Here is a 22,212-nt window from a genome sequence, read left to right as displayed (position 1 = left end):
GCTGCTTATTCTCTCCCAATGTGAAAAACACGTTCCAAATGCCACTGCTTGCTTCACCATGCTGGTGCCAGCAGAATCGGTGTGCTAGGTGCTGGTTCCCGCCAGGTCAGGTCTGGCAACTCCTCGCTGCTTCTGAACTGTCTCTCCCTCCCACAGCCACTCAGTCCAATTCCTCAATTTTACCTTTGATGTTCAGGATCCCTAGCCTGTCATATATAATTTATCCACTTGTTTTTGGGGGTCTTTGTTGTAAGAGGGACCACAGGAAGTGTCTGACTACTCCGCCATCTTGGCCCTGCCTCTGTAGAGTCAAAATTTGTGATTCCTAATTCAAGACCTTTTCTGTTATGAATTTATAGACATATAAGTATATAATAGTTATTTTTATATACTAAGATGGCAATAGTAAGAATGGCACCTATTTATTTTCTACAATGTTTAGTGAACATTTCTGAGTGACAGCATATAATAAAGTTTTTACACATTCAAAAAACATTTGAGTCTCTTATATGTGTGTACCAAGGTGCTAAGCCTTCTGACCTCCTAAATCCCTAGCACAGTCCAGAGACTGCAAAGGGTAATACTATTTTTCAGAATTGACTGTCAGAACACAAGGATGGCTGAGAGAAAATCGGACACAGTACCTATGAAGTTCCTTTAATTGAGGCATCATTTTTTGAGCGTCTTGTGGAGCCCCAGTGGCTCAGTGTTTAAGAGCTCGCCTGCTAACCAAAAAGTCAGCAGTTCGAATCCACGAGCCACGTTTTGGAAACCCTGTGGGGCAGTTCTCATCTGTCCTATGGAGTCGCAATGAGTAGGTATTGACTCAATAGCAACAGGCTTTTATAAAAGGCAAGGACCCTGTCCAAACAAGTGCACATATCACAAAATTTTGTATAAACTTTTAGGAATATCAAAGAATATTTGAAGTCCAATCTTTAGAACCCAGATTAAGAATTCTCACCCTAGTTTAATCCTCTTATTGGAAAGCAAATCCCAGAGAAGTCCAGCACTCAACGCCGTAGAGGCAGAGCTGGACAAAAACCCACGCCTAAGTCTATGCTCAGTGCTTTTTTCCTACACTACACTCAAACTTGAAAGAGGTGACTAGAAACATGAAACATAAGATTACAACTAAAAGTGACTATTAGAAATGGAATGAACTTTAAACCGGATAGAAATAAGAGCATAATCTAGTTAAAGCAATTACTGTCAAATTCACCTCATGGGACCCATATGCATCAGAGTAGAACTGTGCTTCACAGAGTTTTCAGTGGCTGGTTTTTCTGAAGTAGCTCCATGCCTTTCTTCTAATGAAATGCTGGGTGAACTTGAACTTTCAGCACTCCAATTAGCAGCCTAGTATTTTAACTGTTTATACCACCCAGGGACTCCAATAGTATAATAACTATAGCATAATATAGTCAGTAGTAGAAAATAACCACAACTAATTATTGGAAGTGATAGCCCAAGCACAAGCAGTAAATCTCATAAATTGAACACGGGTCATCAAAATAAGGTGATTTGTTGGAAGGAAGAAAGAGAGGAAGAAGGAGAAAGGAGAGGGAAAGAGATGGGAGGAGAGAAGAGAAGAAAAGAAGAAAGGAAAGGAAAACAAGAGAACAGAAAATACATTCTCTAACACACAAAAAAATATTAGACTAAAAGTGATCCTTTTGCTAAGATGAACACTGCTTATTCTGTATGATAAAGAAGAATGAAGGTGGTATAAAAGGCTATCACTAAAGTAATTATGGAAGGAACTAATGTTAATTTTCTTTTAATTCTCAACAAGACAGGTCAAATTAAGATAAAATGCATTTGCTCAGAGGCTGGAGCCAGTTTTTCAGAAGAAAATGGCTTTCTGCACAACAGACAAAGATGTATTTGGAGCTCTGAGTAGAAGGGGAATTTGCAAGAGGGAAGGACAGAGATGGAACAAAAAGGGAAGTCGTATGGTACCAAGGAGGCGGCAGAAGGATGATGCTTCATGAAGTCATCTCTTCCCACATCCCCAAATCTTGACTTGTTCCTAAAACTCACAGAATATTTGATGTGAGTGGTTACTTTAAGGAAACCATTAAAGGGGCAAAATTTTCCCTTTAGGGTAATGTAGGAGGCAAAACAAAACTGTAGGTTATAAAAAAAAAAACCTTTTTTTGGCAATGTGAAGTATTTCCAAAGAAGATTACAGAAGTTTCAAGACTAAATTAGTTATTCAAGAGATTTAAAATGGCTGAAGTTATCCAGATCTACCTAATAGCTTCTTTAGGTGTTTTCTAACCTATGATTTTCACAATTCTATGATTTGCCGTCTCCCATTAGCCTTCATGTTTTGAAATATGCACCACCAGAAACAAAGATTCCAGGTACTGAATTTAAATATATCTGCAAAGTTCACTCATGCATGTAGGTTTCATTAAACTCAGTGATGCAAATAAAATCTGTTGTCATGAAACGGACCTTTGACAGCTCATAATTACATAAAAATAAATGCATCGGTTGAAGAGTAGAACAAAATTAAGATGTCAGCACTGATGGAGCTCGTAACTAAAATTTTCAAGGAGCATTTTAAAACTCAGGAAATTTTCTGTTTTGTGTAGTTATTATATTAAAAGGGTAATGATTAATTTTTCAGAAACTTGTCAGTAATTATTTAATTCTTTAAACATCATGAAAGTTAATTTTTAGAACTGATAGACTAAAATATATTTTATTAAAATGGGCTTAGCTAATTAAACCATGAAAAACTAAGATGGCAATTGCAATGAAAATTCAATTGGATTCAAAAGCTGGACTAAATTGATAAGTACGTGATTGGTTCTAACATGTGTAATTAAGGATTACAATATTAAAACCAAAAGTACCACTATATAGAAGTTCACCCAAAAGGTGGAACTTGGTATCTCCCTGGGACAGAAAAACTTCAACTCCCATCACCAAAGGCAGAGTTCATAGGTGGTGCGAACAATTAAACACTTGACTACTAATAGAAATGCTGGCAGTTCAAACCCACCTAGCGGCACCTCAGAAGAAAGGCCTGGTGATCTCCTTCTGGAAGATCACAGACTTGAAAACCCTATGTATGGGGCAGTTCTACTCAGCACATGTGGAGCCACACCATGAGTCAGAATAGACCCAACTGCAACTGGCTTTTTGTTTGTTTACTGTCATCAAAGAATAATGTAGGAAAATCGAAGCAACGCTTGAGGTTGATTTAAACCATCTCCTAACTTGAGACTGTCTGTTTACGCTGAGCTCAGATTATGAAATGAAAAATCCTCCACTTTGAAACTAAAGTCCCAATTAAGGATCAATAGTCCCTGGTGTGCCTTCTTGGCTACTCAATTGATGCCACTGCTCCTTTCCAAGACTGGTGCCCTTTCTTCACATCTGCAGTGTTCCTCTTTACTAGACCCAATTCCTTTCCTCTTTGGCTAATGTGTGTTCATCCTTGTCCATAAGCTGACAGGAGGACTGATTGGAGGAAAATTGATTTCAACAATCTATGAATAATTCTATCAAAACCCAGCACAGAGCTACAGCTTCCCTATAGCTGCATCTCAGACTGTCAAAGCCACACAAGCAGCCTGATGAGATCTGAACTTAAATGAAGCTCTGGGGAAAACAATGATCTGAAAAACAACTCATTTTCAGAGGATTAAATTTTCTGATGATAAGTAACAAATGACTCATGTAATAGTGCTATTTTTTTATTCCCATAAAGTAATACCCACTATCCCTAAGGTGATTTCAAAAAAGTAGGCCTATCAAGTATAAGATTTTATAAACATCAATTTATTACATATTTTCTATAACTATTTCTAAAAAAACTGATCAGTATTAGATTAGATTGGATTGGATAGAATTGGATTGGATTGGACTAGGCTGGACTGCACTGGAGTGGACTGGACTGGACTGGACTGGATTGGATTGGAGTATCTCTGCACACAGTTTTCAAATCTTCAATGACATTATCATAATTATCTTCATTGGAAACCATTAATTCAAGTTCTTTTTTGTTGTTGTGATAAATCTCCGTTTATATGATACTTATTGAGTGGTCTGAAGAATAAGTAGGATTTTCCCAGACCAAAGGTAATAGTGAAGAACATTCCCACCAGTGGTAGCAGCAAGATTCTTTTAGGTAAGTATTAGTAACCTATAACAGGGCAGGTGACTGTTCTATGCTCATTGAAACTCAAGTTTCAGATCAAAATGTGCCAACATGTAAACATATATTAAGTCCTATGCCTAGTGGTGTAAATTACTTGAATGCGAGCTTGCTTTCCTGTTCTGTGCTCCAGAGCACCCTTTACAAAAGTCTCACTCAAGAAGGCAAGTGTGATAATATTCTAACTGTAAACTTTTGCTAGACATATTGTCAGAGTCAGGCCCCGAGTCTCTTTCAAACTGTTGGCTGAATATGGGGCCATTTGGAAATGCAACCCAAAGCTCCATTCCTAGACTTAGTTGACTCTCAATACTTTTGCAATTTGAAAAATTGCATTTATGCAATTTATGCAATTATGAAAGTGCCTGTAAAATGTTTGTAACCAATCCACATATCTAGAACATCAAGAATTTCATCAGTGTAAATGATTTATAAAATCCATTTTGCTTATGAAAAAGCCGCAATTTTAACCAATAGAAATCCATTTCTAGCATTCATTATGCTAACATATCAAATGAATATAAACATAGCTGAAGCGCTTGTGGCAGCTATTTCTGCAGTGTAGTGCTTCAGGGGAGAAAGGGAACACAGTACAGGGGCAGGGGTAGAAGCCAGACTTCTTTAAATGCACCACGATTTATAGATTTGACTTTGGGATCTTGAAACTTCTGTTCATAATTAGTAAAAAGAAAATAATCTGCCAAGGAATCTTAAGTTATTTCCAGTTACCATGTTGTTAGTAAAGCTATTGGCATTGATATCCTGAAACTGACCTTACCCAGTATGTTCTAACAATTACACTCCTAGCTACATACACAACAGAAATGCTTATAAAGGTGAACCAAAGGACATATACAGGATTATTCATTTAGTTAAAAATTGAAAATGTCCATCAACAGTGGAACCAGTGCATTGTGCTCTATTTATTCAATGTGACAGATAACAAAAACAAGCTACTGCAATATGCAATACAAAGGAAGTTCATTGTGCAAAATAAGCCAGACACAAATCTATAAATCTCCTATCTCTATCTATCTATCTGCATACCTGTTTGTTGTAGGATTTCATTTATTTAAAGTTCAAAAACAGTTCAATAACAAGTGAAGAGATTGAATAGGTGATCAAAAACCTCCTAACAAAGAAAAGTCCCAGACCAAATGGCTTCTCTGGGGAATTCCATCAAACATTTATAGGAGAACTGACGCTAGTTTAGCCAGGGAGGTAAAAAACTTGTACATTAAAAACTGTGAGACATTGCTGAAAGAAATTAAAGATGAACTTCACAAATGGAAAGACATTCTGTGTTCATAGGTTGGAAGGCTTAATATCGTTAAGATGTTGATACCCAGAACCCAGTGCCCTCGAGTCAATTCTGACTCATAGCTTCTACCCAAAATTATCTATAGAGTCAATGCAATTTCTATCAATATTTCAATAGCCTTCTTTGCAGAAATGCAAAAGCTATTCCTCAGATTCAAATGGAATTGCAAAGGGCCCCAAATAGGCAAAACAATCTTGAAAAAGAAAAACAAGATGACTCACACTGCCCAATGTAAAAACATCCTCTAAAGCTGGGGCTTTGGTGGTTCAGCGGTAGAATTCTCTCCTTCCATGCAGGGGCTCTAGGCTGATGCCCAGCCAGCGCGCTCATGCGCAGCCACCACGCATTTGTCAGTGGAGGCTTAAGAGTTGTTGTGATGCTTAACAGGTTTCAGTGACCTTGCAGACTAAGGTAGGCTTGGAAAAAAAGCTTTGCAGCCTTTCCATGAGAGAAGATAAAATGTTTGTTAAATTATATTTCTCCCTTTCTTAATTTATTTTTTAATAATTTTTCTTTGCTCCTCTTTTAGTTTTGGCAATTTAGGATTTGGGGAGTTAGAGAGCTAATTTTATTCATTATAAATTTTTTTTCCATGAACATAAACAACAAAACAGTTTCTGTAGGGTTCCCATGAGAAATACCTAGTTTTGTATTATTCCCTGTTCTACTCCTTCCCAATGTCTAATATTTTTCTTAAATATTCAAGAATATTCCTAAAGACAACACATGGGACATATAATTTTTTAGCCCCCAAGCATCTAAAATATTTCTTTGGCCTTCTAACATATATAGTATACTGTTGTTGTTGTTGTTGTTAATTGCCTCCAGATCAACTCAGACTCATGGTGACCCCATAAACAACAAAACAAAATGTTGCCCAGTCCTGACCCATCTTTCTGGTAGTTGGTATATTTGAGTTCATTGATGCAGTTATTGTGTCAATCCATTTCATTGAGGGTTTCCCTGATTTTCCCTGACCCTCTACTTTACCAGGAAACCCTTGTGGTGCAGTGGTTAAGAGTTTGGCTGCTAACGGAAAAGGTCGGCATTTCAAATCCACCAGGCGCTCCTTGGAAACCCTATGGGGCAATTCTACTCTGTCCTATAGGGTCTCTATGAGTTGGAATCGAATTGATGGCAGTGGGTTTGGTTTTTGGTTCTACTTTACCAACCATGATGTCCTATTTTATTCTAGTGATTGGTCTTTCCTGATGGCTGTCCAAAGTACGTGAGACAAAGTCTTCCCATCCTCCCTTCCAAGGAGCATTCTGGTTGTATTTCTTCTAAGACTAATACATTCATTCTTCTGGAAGTCCACAGTTTATTCAATGTTCTTCACCAATATCACAGTTCAAATGCATCAATTCTTCTGTCTTCCTTTTTCATTGTCCAGATTTCCCATGCATATGAGGAAATTGAAAAGACCATGGCTTGGGTGAGAAGCACCTAAGTCATCAAAGTAACACCTTTGCTTTCTAGAACTTTAAAGAGGTCTTCTGCAGAACATTTGCTCAGTGTAATATTTTTCCCTTGACAGCTGTTTAAAGGGACATTGATTGTTGATCCAAGTAGAATGAAATTGTTGATAATTTATATTTTTTCTCCATTTATAATGATGTCGTTTAGTGGTCTAGTGAGAATTTTTGTTTTCTTCCCATTCAGGTGTAATCCATTCAGAAGGTTGTAGTCTTGGACCTTCATCAATATATATCATACTATACCATAAACCTGTACATCTAATGTTTAGTCTTACTAAAAAAAATAGTCTAAAGCTAATCTGATTCTATTTCCATACTAATTACCATTTATTTACCTTTTTAGATATTGTCAGAAATTTCTCTATATTTTTCAATTATGATCTCTTTAAATCTGCTTAAAAATGGAAAAAACTTTTAAAGTAAATATGTCTTTATTTCAAAAGAAATTTAATCATTTTCTCTAAAGCTCTATCTCCTCAGTTCTATTTTTTTTTTTTTTTTCTGGATCTCCTATTAGCTACTTACTGTATCTTCCAAATCTATCCTCTAAATAGTTTACCATTTTCTCTCCTAATTTCTGTCTCCTTTCTTTTACCTCCATGTTATGAGAGAAATTACCCTCTTCAGTCTTACCTAGATTTTTTCTTTTTTTAATCTAAAGTGCTGGCAACACCTGAATTCAAAGACTTTAGGTCTCTCTTCAGGTCTGTTAAATTTTAATTCCATCTGTTAGATATAATTGAGACCCACTAGTTCTCAATGCTCCTCAGAAGGAAGGATGGCAAGACTTCATCTCATATACTTTGGGCATGTTATCAGGAAGGATCAGTCCCTGGAGCAGGACATCATGCTTGGTTAAGTAGAGGGTCAGCGAAAAAGAGAGAGACCCTCAACAAGATGGACTGACACAGTGGCTGCAACAATGGGCTCAAGCACAACAATGTTTGTGAGGATAGCGCAAGATCCCGGCAGTGTTTCGTTCTGCTATGAGTCAGAACTAACTCGACGGCACCTAACACCTAACAAGAATAACAACAGTTCTCAAAGCAACCCACCTACTAGATGACATCAACAGAAATTTAATGAGTTTTTCTACCAAATAATACATGTATTATACATATATAATTTTAAAAGTGAAAGCAACAAATAGAGAAGTCATGTCAATGAGATGATTATGTGGGAACGATAAATGGAAGTAAAGGAAGAAAAGTTGATAGAAAGAGAAGGTGAAAAGGAAGTGGCAGAATGACACAAATCAGGAGTCTTGGAAAGGGAGAAAGAGACATGAAAGTTTGAAACAAAAATGTCCGTTAACATGAAAAGCATAAACAGCAAGGAGAAAAGAGTTGAGAAAGAATGGCAATGATACAGAGTGTAGCATACCTTTAGTAAATTAATTTTGTTGAAATAATGTTTAAATTCTATTAAAACTGATTGACTTAAGATTTAGTAAAAGTTAAGAATGATGTAAAACCAATGACAATCATTTTAACTATTCTAAGTTAAGGTTATAAAAAATGCATAGAAATGGTCCTATGAAAAAGTCAATGAAAATACTGAGTAAATAAAATATAAGAAATGTAAAAAGCTAACAAGACACTGGTATTCTCTTGGACAGCTAATTGTTTAGAAATAAAGTATTTGTTAAGTTGCATTAACTGTTTTTAGACACTGAGGTAAACTTTAGTGTACTGAAAGAGTAATACACAAATGGGATTAGAGGAGTAAAAAATGCATTCTGCTTCTAAATATGTTTGACTGTTCCAAAATGTCTATGCTCTGGGAGCATCTGGACCATTAACTTTTATCATCTCATAATCAGGACGAATTAAATATAATAAAGGAAATGTAAGAGAAGTTACAGAGGAAGTTACGTGTGTATTCAATGAATCTTCAGTCTATGGCCCTACAACAAAGTTAATAGGACATCTCACATAGGTATTAGGAGATTAGAATGAAAAAGTAGACGTAAACATTTTGGAAATTAAAATGATATATAAAACCAAAGCTTACTGTGGGTAAGGAATGAAATTCAAAGAGAAATGGGAAAAGTGCATCATACAAAATAACTGAATCAAACAAAAGACAAAAGAGGAAATGTCCATGGGGTCACTGCACAAAAGCATTAGCTATTAATGGTGGCTTACCAGAGCTCTGAAATAAATTCTGGTTGCATTGCTCATTAATTTTATTAATGATAGCAAAAAGGAATGCTTTGAAATAATTCCAGTTTAACTAAAAATATCGAGAGTATGTAAAGATCATCCAGAGCATCTTTCTTCTTTGATAAGTACGGAAATATTTTTGAAACTTATTTCTTATTTATTGTTGAATATATTTATTGCACTAATAAAATGCCATAGAAATAGTACTTAATTTGAAAGACAGTTTTATCCCTGTGAATCATAATTTATAATGATATGCAGAATTAAAAAGAAATTCATGCAGAATATACCCATAAATGGCCATGAATCAATGTGGGCACTGCTTTTCTGAGTCAGTCCCAAGTGACCCATAAATTTAGGGAGGCATGTCACAACTTAACCCAGTGTCCAATTGAAGTAAAGAAATTATAATGGCTGCAAATGTGATAGAAGTGTCATACTACATGAAATTCCCCAATTAGATCACAAAAGAGAAATCAGTGAAAACAAAGACAGACCAAGAAAACAACCTGGCATAATGATCCATGTGGTCGATTGCATTAGTTTTCTGAACTCTTCATCCCTCTCTTCCTTTTAGACTATAAGTAACTCAGAGGGTAACACAAGCCTACCTATGGCTGAGTGACTCAGTGTCTTGTGAAGGATATGCACAAATACCCAGGCTCATGCAAATTAGGCTGGGTAGGTGATTTGCTTTGGCACAGGAGCATTCTTGGTTTTGACTTGGGCCATGTTAGAACAGAAGCTTTAAGATCCACTGTGTGTTGCCTCCAGCTCTCTTTCTCTTTCCCATAAAAAAAGGTGTGTCCCAAATAAGACCCACTCCTTTAACCTGGGTCCAGGGATGAGAAAACCTTTGCAGCATAGCTGCAGCAGCCAAACTGCAATTTGACTGACACTGAAGATAAGATAAAAATAAATATTTATTAAGTCATTGCTGAGCAAAAAGAGAAGCCAACTATTATAGCCTAGGGGAGCCCTGGTGGCACAGTGGTTAAAACACTTGGCTGCTAACCGAAATGTAGGCAGTTCGAACCCAGCAACCACCCCAATAGAGAAAGACGTGGCAGTTGGCTTCTGTAAAGATTTACAGAACCTTGGAAACTTTATAGGGGCCTTCTACTGTGTCCTACAGGGTTGCTGTGAGTCGGAATCGACCCAAAGGCAATGGGATTACAACCCACTGCTGATTATTTCCAGGTCATACCCCCTGCCCTCTCACCAATCACATTTTCACACTACATCTATGTTAAGTGTCCTGGAAGAAAAAACAGAACAAAAATGTGAAAGTCTGCTTTTTATACAGCATAAACTTCTGCTTTTGGTATTTAAAGAATACATAAAAAAATTCTATCGGAAATGTGAATTATGAATACTCAGCACCAAAAATACATAGTCCAAATATGGACTGGCAACAACCAGGACTGGTAACAAGATATAAGTCCCGTCCCCACTTTCCCCTCTTCTACAAGGGGATGTTGTCCTCTGTGTCTAATGCAGCCAGTCAGCTGTCTCACTGATCTGCAGCTGTGCTGTTTTTCTCACCTGCCTTAGCCCTGCCAGGGGGCCTGCCGTGATCTTCCCAAAACGTGTGATTCTCAGGGTTCCAGAGGGGCAGTGGGGACTATTCCCCGTTATGTCACTTAATTACCTAGGCCCTGAAGCAGGTCTCCTTGAGTCTAAAAATCCCTATAGAATAGTTCCATCAGCTTTTACCTTAAGGAAGTTTTTGACACTACAAGATAAAATAGGGGGTTGGGGGAAGAAAGGGAAACAAAATTTTTTCCAATAATGTTGAACCTATTAAATTAAAAAATATATTTTCTTTTTAAATTATTTCTTTAATATACTTTGAACATTAAATATCATTTTTAATGAAGTGTTAGGTTCAGGGAAGAATAAAAGTTGCTTTAATGGCTCTTTGACATAAAAAAAGGGACCCTATGTGCATTCCTATATTATTTCATTGAAATTTAAGCATCAGAGAAGTCCCAGATTCTGGCCTATACAGCAAGCGTCCAAACCAAACCCCAAACCATTGCCATCGAATCGACTGCAACTCAAAGGGACAGAGCAGAACTGCCCCGTAGGGTTTCAAAGGCTGTAAATGTTTATGGAAACAGACTCCCACACCTTTCTCTCTTGGAGAAACTGCTGACGTATCAGTTAGCAGCCAAGCGCTTAACCACTGCGCCACTAGTGCGTATAATAGTATTATTATATCCCCAAAAAAAGTTGCCACTGAATTGACTTCAGCTTACAGAGACCCCGTGTTTCGTGGCAGAATTGCACCCATAGTGTTCAATGGCTGATCTCTCAGAAGTAGATTGCTAGGCCTTTCTTCCAACGTGTCTCTGGGTGAACTGAAACCCCCAACCTTTTTGGTTAGCAGCCAAGTGTATTAACACTCAAACCGTCAGCCTTTCTTGTGGCACACATATGCATAAAGAAAAGTGAAGAGAGAAAAATAGAAAAAGACAATTTAAGATATTAATTAAAAAGAAAAATTAGGGATTATTTTGCCCAGCCACTTCAATCATTGGTGAAAAGCCTTGGGCCCATAAAGACAGGTCTCGCCATAGGAAAGATAGCTGGGTCTAGGAATAGAATTTGGACCAAAACTAGAACTTTAACTCCTAATTCTGTGTTCTTTCATCACATCTTAGTGATCAACTGAACTGTAAAGTCACATATTTTGGGATAGTTCAGAAATGTTAAATGTGCCAATTTACACATAAACACAATCTCAAGAAGTACCTTTGTTTTTGCCTTACATATAATCTTATGGAATGTAGTGCTTAGATTAAAAAAGGAACCTTGGACATCATCACAAAAGGAAATATGTCAGGAAGGGCATGGATTTTATGGACACAAGCTGAAAATTTATTCTCATTTAGTTTTAATTTGGAAGAATAGAAGAACCCAGGTCAAAGCAGCAAGTGGCTGCCTGGAACTGCCTTTCTACTGACTTCTACATAAGACAGGAGATTGGAGAATGAGGGGGGAAAAAGAAGTGGCTATTTGTATTTGGGCGTATTTGTATTTACATGCACATTGTTTAAAAGTTTTGTTGAGATAGAATTTGCATACCATACAATTCAGTCATTTAAAGCATGCAATTGAAAGGTTTTTAATATATTCATAGTTGTGCAACCATTACCACAATGCAAATTTATAATGTTTGCCATCCTCTAAAAAAATATGCACCCATTAGCAGTCAATCCTATGACCCTTAACCTACTCCTAGGCAACCACTAATCTACTCTTTTTCTGCATGGATTTGTCTGTTATGGACCCTGCATAAAAATATATTCATTATAAATAGATACAATGTGGTCTTTTGTGACAGGCTTATTTCACTTTAGGTAATGTCATCCATATTATAACATCTATCAATACTTGATTTCTTTTTTTTGCTGAGTAATATTCCATAGTATGTATATACCACATTTTGCCTATCTCCTCATTATCAGTTGATGGACCTCTGGGTTGTTTCCACATTTTGGCTATATGAATAACACCACTATGAACATTTGTGTTCAAGTGTTTACGTGCCGGGGGCCAGCCTCAGCAAAGAACAGGGTCACCAGAGGAGGGGTAGAGTTTGGCGAAAAAAGAACGAGCGGTAGAGTGTCTTATATTTTCATTCTGCAGAAAAGGAAGGCTCTGCTCTTTATTTTTTACATGGTCTTTTATATCATAAGCTTACAAAAGCATAACATCGCATGATCAATAAAGGGGCAGTACAAGATATAATCATAAACATCATTTCCCAGAGACATAATTTTCCAAGTGACACATAGTACAGTTCCGCATACATACACAAGTACAATGAGTTTTTTGTTTAATTGAAGAGAATATTTTGTTGATATATTTTTACACAAAATAATAATTGACTTCATATTGCTTTACACTTATGCTTAATCTTGCAATACCTTCCACAGTTTTTATAACAATTAATCTTTTTGCAAAATCATTGTTACATAGGCTTTGTCCATCTTGTCCAGGGTGGTCAAGTTCCTGAAGCCCAGCCACTTTGGGTTACGTCATATTGTCCACGATTATGCCAAGGACAATTAGCCCAATCTCTATACCCAAAGACCAGTCAAGCGCAGCAGTGAGCGGGGTGGACGAGAAAGTTGACCTGTAATTGGCTGAGAGATTGGCTGAGAGAACTCACTGCCTTTTGTTTTTCCACTTTTATGGGGTCATGTGTGGGTGGTGGTTTAATCACAAAAAGGGCCTTGGTAAATACCAGGATTTCACCATCCTATTCTTGTTTTCCATAGTCGAGCTATTTGTTTTTCCCCTAAGACAACTTCATGTTGATCCCCAAGTAACACACGGGCTGTCCCTACCCGAGATTTCACCAGGGGATTATGAGTAGGACGCCCCCCGTCCAAAGGTCCCTAAATCTATAATGGAATTTTATGCTTATACATTCTGCTATATACAGGCTGAAAATGAAATAGAAACATAACACAGATGACAGAGATATTCCTGACTTTTCAGGAATTCTTCGATGTTTATGCTGGGGGCAGTGGGTGCAGAGGGGCCGCCCTTGCAGCCTGGCTCTTCCTGACTTTTCAGGAATTCTTCAATGTTTATGCTGGGGGCAGTGGGTGCAGAGAGGCTGCCCTTGCAGCCTGGCTCCTCCTGACTTTTCAGGGATTCTTTGATGTTTATGCTGGGGGCAGTGGGTGCAGAGGGGCCGCCCTTGCAGCCTGGCTCCTCCTGACTTTTCAGGGATTCTTTGATGTTTATGCTGGGGGCAGTGGGTGCAGAGGGGCCGCCCTTGCAGCCTGGCTCCTCCTGACTTTTCAGGGATTCTTTGATGTTTATGCTGGGGGCAGTGGGTGCAGAGAGGCTGCCCTTGCAGCCTGGCTCCCAGCATCTCCCCCTTTTTTATTTTTTAATTTCGCTAGATGAAGATCTGAAGCCACCTTTTGGATAGCTTGATTTAAGATTCAGAAGATGACTGGAAGAAAGAACAACAAAATCAAGAATAAACATAAAGAAATACCCGTGTTTAACAGAATGTTTTTAAGACTATGCTTTTGAATAAAGGAATTTAAGGAATCAATAAATTGTTTGGCTGTTTGAGAAGAGGAAAAATCTTTTTCTGCTTTTGTAATATCTTGTATTTCCATATGTAATTTGTCAATATTAAAACTCAAATCGGAATGATTTCATATGCCCTGGATATGATTTTTGATTTTTTTCCAATTATGTATGGTAGTATTTACAGGCAGTGGAGTAACACAAATCCATTTGAAACTTACATGGCATCTCAAAGTAAGTCGCACTTTGAGATTAGTGATTTCTTGTCCTATATATAGAATTGCTTCTTCAAGGGCATTAACTTCTTGTTGTAATTTTCTATCAATGGCTTCTTGTGTGGCTAAGGCTAGAGTAATATTTTTACTTAAATTATTTACATAGTTTGCAGTATGAATCTGTTGTGTTAACGCCATAGCAGAAAGTGAAAGAGAAGTTGCTAAAGCTATGAGAGCGGAAATCCCCAGTATTAAAGCTGCTACAAACCGTTTGGCTCGAGATAAAATAGCAGAAGCTTGTTTTAAGGCTTCTAGGCCTGAATCATCATACCAATCTTCTTGTAAATGTACAGGAATCATAATATATTTTGGCTGTTGTAAAATCATCATACTTTCGACAGGAATTGCAGGATTTATACAACTGGTCAGTATACAATTTTTACAAGAACTAACATAATGTTTTTTCTTGTTTTCTATAACAATACTAGAGTGATTGTTGCGGCTAATTAATAACACATATGGAGCAGGTACACAAGCTTGAATATCAAAACTCTCATTATTAAAAGGACGGGACAAAGTGACATTGCCGGCAGCAGTTGCCAGTCTCCACAAAGATGGATGTATGTTACCCGTGAAGGTAGAAAGAATAGGGGGAACCCATCCATTTATATGCCAACGATTAACTTTTTGTGGGAGAGGGACTAAGGTATCTTGCCAATTAAAACGATATCGAGCTGATTGTAAAAATAGACGATAATCATCTTCAGGATTTAAAATACTACAATCAATAAGACGTGCAGACATTTTAGGCAAAGCATATACAACTTGTGAATTATACATACAATTTCTCCAAATAGGAAATCCTTTTGAAGGGTCAATCATAGCCCAATCTTGATTGCTCTTAGAATCCTCAGGAGGCGACTTATCACAGGTAGGAAAAAGAGGAGTGTGTACTTTTGGGATACCTTTAAGAAAGTCAGTTTTTTCTGGAAGGATGAGGCGTAGAGCCCATAATAATCTGTAAGGCCGTTGGTTTTGATTTCCATTAGGTGAGTCAGTAATCATTGATTTGAAGCCAAAAGGAATACAGCCAGGGATAGTTTTTCGCAAATTTCTTAATTGAATACAAATAGGAGGATTATCTGACATACCAGAATAGGAATAATTAGAATTAAAGCCCTGAGGGTTCCAAAATATGGTTTCGCCCCCCAGTAATGCAGAATTATTAGTAAATACAGAGGGGGAAGGATCTTCCCAGGTGACGGGATGAAATATAGGAGGTTTTGGGACATAAGCCCAATGTATATCAGCCGTAACAACACATACCTGACAGGAAATGATAGCGAGCATTGCCACAAAAAGAGTACCCGCATTTATGGGAATATGTTGATCCACGGTTAAGGTGTGAGCCAGATGAGTAAGTTTTTTGAGTTGGCCCCAAGTTGGGGGCTCAGCCGCAATGGTTTGATGGGTTCTTGAATAGGGAGTATGTCTCCGGCTTCTCCACCGCACTTTGTCTCGAGATGAAGAGTTGTTGAGGTTTGTAGAGGGTTGTATAAAGTCAGCGAGAAGGGGTGGAGTAGAAGATGAAGAGGAGGAACTAGAGACAGGCGAAGGTGGGGGTGTAGATGGAGCATTTTCAAGAGACAGATTTCTCAGAAGAGTCATGGGAGGTGTTAGGTTTGTGAGCAGTGAGGGAGGAAGTATTGGAGGATTTTTGGTGGTTTTTGGGTCTTGCATGTCTGATGAGTCTGTCGGGTATCCACAAAGGGAAAGTTTTGTCCTGTAGGAAAACACAAGCATAGCCTCTTCCACAAGAGATTAATGGGTCAGGTCTTTTCCATTTTCCATAACAAGAAACTACCCCCTGGTAAGCAGGTTTTTGCCAGCTGATACCAATCATAAGGAGTCATCCAGCTGGTTGACAGAATATCTATTAACGACAATGTGTATGGAGACAGGGGTCCATATTCTTTGCAGGCATTTTTAACCTCCTTGAGGAATTTATAAGAAAGAGGAGTCCATTCTGCATCCTCATCAAATTCCCCGCTATAATGTACTGGAAAGCACAAAGGGAGGGTAACGTCCCCCTCAGACAAGCCTTGTTTTAAGGCTGCTTTGATTTTTGATTTTCCTGCCAGAGAAGGAGGTGGGGGAGGTAAAGGTACTCTATTTCGAGGAGTAAAGGTCAATGATTTAACCTCATACTTTGGAGGCTGTGGCTCAATTTGCAACTTTCGTAAAGGAAGAACAATATTCTCATCTTGATGATATCTAGCAGCCTCCTCCTCTAGATCGACTTGCTCCTCCGGGCTCAGAGTGTCATTTGTGATTGGATTAGATAGACCAACAAAGGGGGGGGCTGAAGGGGTAGACACTACAGAAGGATGTTTCTGAAGCAGAGGTGTTTCTTCCTCCTCTAAAGTGGGGTCAGAGTCAGGATTGTCTAGTACTTGGAATGCTTTAACAGAATCGGGAGTTGGGTCAAGAGTATCTCTGATAAGCATCCATAATGCAAAAGCATCAACAGGCACCCCCTCAGGACCACATCTAGTATAATGTTTTTGTAGCTGTTCTCCCACAGCTTTCCATATGTCCAAATTAACCGAGCCTCCCTCTGGGAACCAGGGGCATTGTTCCTGAACAAAATGTAAAAATCGAGCTACTTGGCTTCTAGTTACTGCGGTTCCCCTTTTTTTGAGCATACACGTGATGATATCAATAAACAGTTTCCTTTCTGCAGAGGATGTTTGTCCCATAGTGTTTTTCTAGTATTCTCCTGCTTATACAGGGGTCTAACAACTTCTCATATGTTTTGCCTATCTTTCCTTTCCTATCCCCGTCCTCTCTAACGACGGGGTGGCTAAAGGGAGCTTTTCTCCTTTCTTATTTAGCTCTAGGCAACAGCCCTATCTACCCCGAGACGACGTTGCTTACCTTCAGGTCCCTGTTCGGGCGCCAGTTGCCGGGGGCCAGCCTCAGCAATGAACAGGGTCACCAGAGGAGGGGTAGAGTTTGGCGAAAAAAGAACGAGCGGTAGAGTGTCTTATATTTTCATTCTGCAGAAAAGGAAGGCTCTGCTCTTTATTTTTTACATGGTCTTTTATATCATAAGCTTACAAAAGCATAACATCGCATGATCAATAAAGGGGCAGTACAAGATATAATCATAAACATCATTTCCCAGAGACATAATTTTCCAAGTGACACATAGTACAGTTCCGCATACATACACAAGTACAATGAGTTTTTTGTTTAATTGAAGAGAATATTTTGTTGATATATTTTTACACAAAATAATAATTGACTTCATATTGCTTTACACTTATGCTTAATCTTGCAATACCTTCCACAGTTTTTATAACAATTAATCTTTTTGCAAAATCATTGTTACATAGGCTTTGTCCATCTTGTCCAGGGTGGTCAAGTTCCTGAAGCCCAGCCACTTTGGGTTACGTCATATTGTCCACGATTATGCCAAGGACAATTAGCCCAATCTCTATACCCAAAGACCAGTCAAGCGCAGCAGTGAGCGGGGTGGACGAGAAAGTTGACCTGTAATTGGCTGAGAGATTGGCTGAGAGAACTCACTGCCTTTTGTTTTTCCACTTTTATGGGGTCATGTGTGGGTGGTGGTTTAATCACAAAAAGGGCCTTGGTAAATACCAGGATTTCACCATCCTATTCTTGTTTTCCATAGTCGAGCTATTTGTTTTTCCCCTAAGACAACTTCATGTTGATCCCCAAGTAACACACGGGCTGTCCCTACCCGAGATTTCACCAGGGGATTATGAGTAGGACGCCCCCCGTCCAAAGGTCCCTAAATCTATAATGGAATTTTATGCTTATACATTCTGCTATATACAGGCTGAAAATGAAATAGAAACATAACACAGATGACAGAGATATTCCTGACTTTTCAGGAATTCTTCGATGTTTATGCTGGGGGCAGTGGGTGCAGAGGGGCCGCCCTTGCAGCCTGGCTCTTCCTGACTTTTCAGGAATTCTTCAATGTTTATGCTGGGGGCAGTGGGTGCAGAGAGGCTGCCCTTGCAGCCTGGCTCCTCCTGACTTTTCAGGGATTCTTTGATGTTTATGCTGGGGGCAGTGGGTGCAGAGGGGCCGCCCTTGCAGCCTGGCTCCTCCTGACTTTTCAGGGATTCTTTGATGTTTATGCTGGGGGCAGTGGGTGCAGAGAGGCTGCCCTTGCAGCCTGGCTCCCAGCATTTACGGAAATGTTTTTTTCTTTATCTTGGGTATATGACTAGGAGAAGAATTATTGTTCTATAATAGCCATATGTTTTACATTTTGAGGCACTGCCAAACTATTTTCCAAATTGACTGAATCATTTAATATTCTCTCTAGCAATATATGAGGGTTCCATTTCTCCGTATCCTCAACAACACTTGTTATTATCTAACTTTTTTATTATTAGATTTCTAGTAAGTGTGAAGTGCATCTCATTGTGATTTTGATTTACATTTCCTTAATGACTAACAGTATTGAGCATCTCTCTATAGGCTTATTTGCCATCTGTTTATCTTCTTTAGAGAAATGGCTATTTGGATCTTTAGTGTATTTTTAATTGGGTTATATATCATTGTATTATTGAGCTACAAGAATTTTTTACATATTCTGGATAAGTCCCTTATAAGATACGATTTGCAAACACCTTCTCCTATTCTTTGTGTTGTCCTTCAATTTTTTTGATAGTATTATTGATAACACAAATAATTTTAATTTTCATGCAGCCTAATTTGCCTATTTTTTTCTTTTGTTGCTTGTGATTTTAATGTACATGAGAAACTTTCACCTAAGTTCACAAAGATTTACTCTTATGTTTTCTTTTAAGAGTTTTAAACTTCTATAGTTAGGCCTGTGATTAATTTTGAGTTAATTTTTGTTTATGGTCTGAGGAAGGGGTTCAACTTCATTCTTTTGCATGTGGCTACCCAGTTTTACCCAGTTATTCTAAAACCATTTGTTGAAAAGACAAATTTTCCCTTGTTGAATTCTGTTGCCACCTTTGTGGGGAAAAAAAAAAAAAAAGCCTTTTTTTGACCATAAATATAACAGTTTATTTCAGGGTGCTTGACTCTGTTCTATTGATGCATATGTCTGTCTTTATGCTAGTGTCCCACACTGTAGCTTTGTAGTAAGTTTTAATATTGGCAAGTGTGAGTTCTCCAACTTTGTTCTTCTTGTTCAAGACCGTTTGGTTATTCTGTGTCCCTTGCATTTCCGTATGAATTTTAGGATCAACCCGTCAATTTCTGCAAAAAAAAAAAAAGGCTGCTGGTATTTTGAAAGAGCCTATAATTTTTTTTATATTAAATCTATAGATTAATTTGGGGAATATTGCAATCTTAACAATCTTCTGATCCATGAACATGGAATTCTTTCCTTTCGTTTAGGTCTTTTTAAACTTCTTTCAATGTTTGGTAGCCTTCATTGTATAGTTTTTTGTTATATTTATTCCTCAATATTTCTTTTGCTGTTGTAAACGGCATTGTTTGGTTAATTTCATTTTTGGATTGTTTATTGAAAGCGTATAGAAACACATTTGATCTTTGTATATCGACCTTATATTATGAAACCTTGATAAGCTCGTTTATTAGTTCTAATAATTTCTCAGCAGAATTCTTAGACTATTCTATATAAAAGATCATGTCATCAACAGAGATAGTTTTACTTTTTCTTTTCCAATATAGATGCATTTATTTCTTTTTCTTTTCTAATTCTAGGCACTTTCAGTACAATATTGAATAGAAGTGGTGAGAGTGAATATCCTTGTCTTTTTCCTGATCTTGATGTATGTTATCAATTGAATTGAGTCCCCCAAAAAAGAAATGTGGAGGTCCTAACCACTGTACATGTAAATATGACTCTATTTGGAAAGAGAAGTTTTCTTTTGTTAGGGTGGGTCCTACACCTAATCACTTCTAAATGACGTTTTATGAAAAGAGCAAAATAGACACAGATACACACAAAGGGAAGACAGGCACCAAGTTAGAACCTGTCTACAAGCGAATGAACGCTGAGGATCACCAACAAACACCAGAAACTAAGAAAGAGGCTCACAGAAGGTATCATGACTGAGGCCCTGTTCTGTACTTTTAGCTTCAGGAACTAAAAAACTAAATTTCTGTTCTAAAGCCACCCATTTGTGGCATTGTTTCTTACGGCAACACTAGGTGACTAAGACAGGAGGAAAGCATTCAGAATTTTACTACTGAGTACAGTGTTAGCTGTGGGGCATCGCAGATGCTTTTTATCAGGTTGAGGAACCTCCTTTCCATTCCTAATTTGTTGAATGTTTTTATCATGAAGGCGCTGAGTTTTGTCAAATGTTTTTTCTATGTCTATTAAGTCAGATGTTCATACGGTTTTTGTCCTTTATTTTCTTAATAGGTTTCGTTACACTGAATGATTTTCAGGTGTCAATCCAACTTTGTATTCTTGGGATAAATTTCACTTGATCACAGTGTGTAATTCTTTTTATATGTTGCTGCATTCTGTTTGCTATTTTGTTGAGTATGGTGGCATAGTGGATAAGTGCTATGGCTGCTAACCAAAAGGTCTGCAATTTGAATCCACCAGGGGCTCCTTGGAAACTCTATGGGGCAGTTCTACTCAGTCCTGTAGGGTCGCTATGAGTCGGAATCGACTCGATGGTACTGGGTACTGGGTATGTATAAGACATAATGGTCTGTAATGTTTTTTCCTTGTGATGTCTTTGTTCAACTTTGGTATCAGAGTCTCATAAAATGAGTTAGAAAGTTTTGCCTCCTATTGTATTTTTTGGAAGAGTTTCAGAAGAACTGGTATTAATTCTCATTTAAATGTTCGGTAGAATTCACCAGTGAAGCCATCTGGGCATGGGCTTTTCTTCTTGGGATGTTCTTTAATTACTAATTCAATTTATTTACTTATTATAGGGCTATTCAGATTTATTTCATATTGAGTGAGTTTCAGTGTTAGTGTCTTTCCAGGAGTTTGTTTATTTCATGCAATTGTTAATAGTATCCTCTTACGATCCTCTTATTTACATAAAGTTGGCAATTATGGTTCCTCTTTTATTCCTGATTTTGATAATTTGAGGCTTTTTTTCTCTTTTCTTGGTCAATCTAGCTAACTTTTACCAATATTGTTAGATTTTTCAAAGAACCGAATTTTCCATTTATTTTCTTTATTATACTTCTATTCTCTATTACTTTTTACTCTATTCTTTATCCTCACCTTCCCTCTGCTTGCTATAGGCTGTTTGCTTTTCCTTTTCAAGTTTCTTATGGTGAAAGTTTAGGTTATTGACCCAGATTTTTCTTCTTTTTAAAGTAAGCATTTACAACTAAAAATTCCATCTTTGCGCCGTGTTAGCTGCATCCCATAGGTTTTGGTATACTCTGTTTTCATTTTCATTTATCTCAAAGTATTCATCTCCCATCCACCCCTTTTGTGCTCTTATTGTCAAATGTATTTCTTTATGTTATAGGCCCAACAATACAATTATACACATCTTGTTTTATGTAATTGTTTTGTATCTAGTTAAAAGAAAGAAAGGGGAAGAAACAAAATAACCTGTTATAGTAACCTACATAATTTACCAGCACTCCTTTTGTTATGATTATCATGTATAGGCTTGAATTAGGTGCTTTCAGCATAAAGAAATTCCTTTACTATTTTTCACAAAGAAGTTCTGCTAGTTTTTGTTTACCTGGGAATGCCTTTTTTAATGAAAATTTTGATGGATATAAGATTGTTGGTAGACAAGTATTTATGTCTTTCAGTACTTTGATT

General features: G+C 37.6%; 1 protein-coding gene across 1 annotated transcript; it reads right to left on the bottom strand.

Annotated features, from left to right (window-relative positions):
• Positions 1-12,778: 12,778 nt before the first annotated feature.
• On the bottom strand, positions 12,779-15,733 carry LOC111749408 (endogenous retrovirus group K member 7 Env polyprotein-like). Its single transcript, XM_064275342.1, has 2 exons — positions 14,421-15,733; positions 12,779-14,116 (listed from the first exon to the last, which is right to left on the bottom strand). The coding sequence occupies exons 1-2, from the start codon at positions 15,561-15,563 to the stop codon at positions 14,099-14,101; spliced, it is 1,161 nt and encodes a 386-aa protein (XP_064131412.1). The 5' UTR covers positions 15,564-15,733; the 3' UTR covers positions 12,779-14,098.
• Between the last annotated feature and the right edge of the window lie 6,479 nt (positions 15,734-22,212).

This window comes from Loxodonta africana, chromosome 23 (assembly GCF_030014295.1).
Source record: "Loxodonta africana isolate mLoxAfr1 chromosome 23, mLoxAfr1.hap2, whole genome shotgun sequence".
NCBI classification, from domain to species: domain Eukaryota; kingdom Metazoa; phylum Chordata; class Mammalia; order Proboscidea; family Elephantidae; genus Loxodonta; species Loxodonta africana.
Note: the sequence above shows the minus strand (reverse complement) of the source record. Positions and strands in the feature narration are given on the sequence as shown.

Excerpts from the sequence above, each read along its gene's own strand:
- LOC111749408 (XM_064275342.1), bottom strand. The coding sequence starts at position 15,563 with ATGTCAGATAATCCTCCTATTTGTATTCAATTAAGAAATTTGCGAAAA.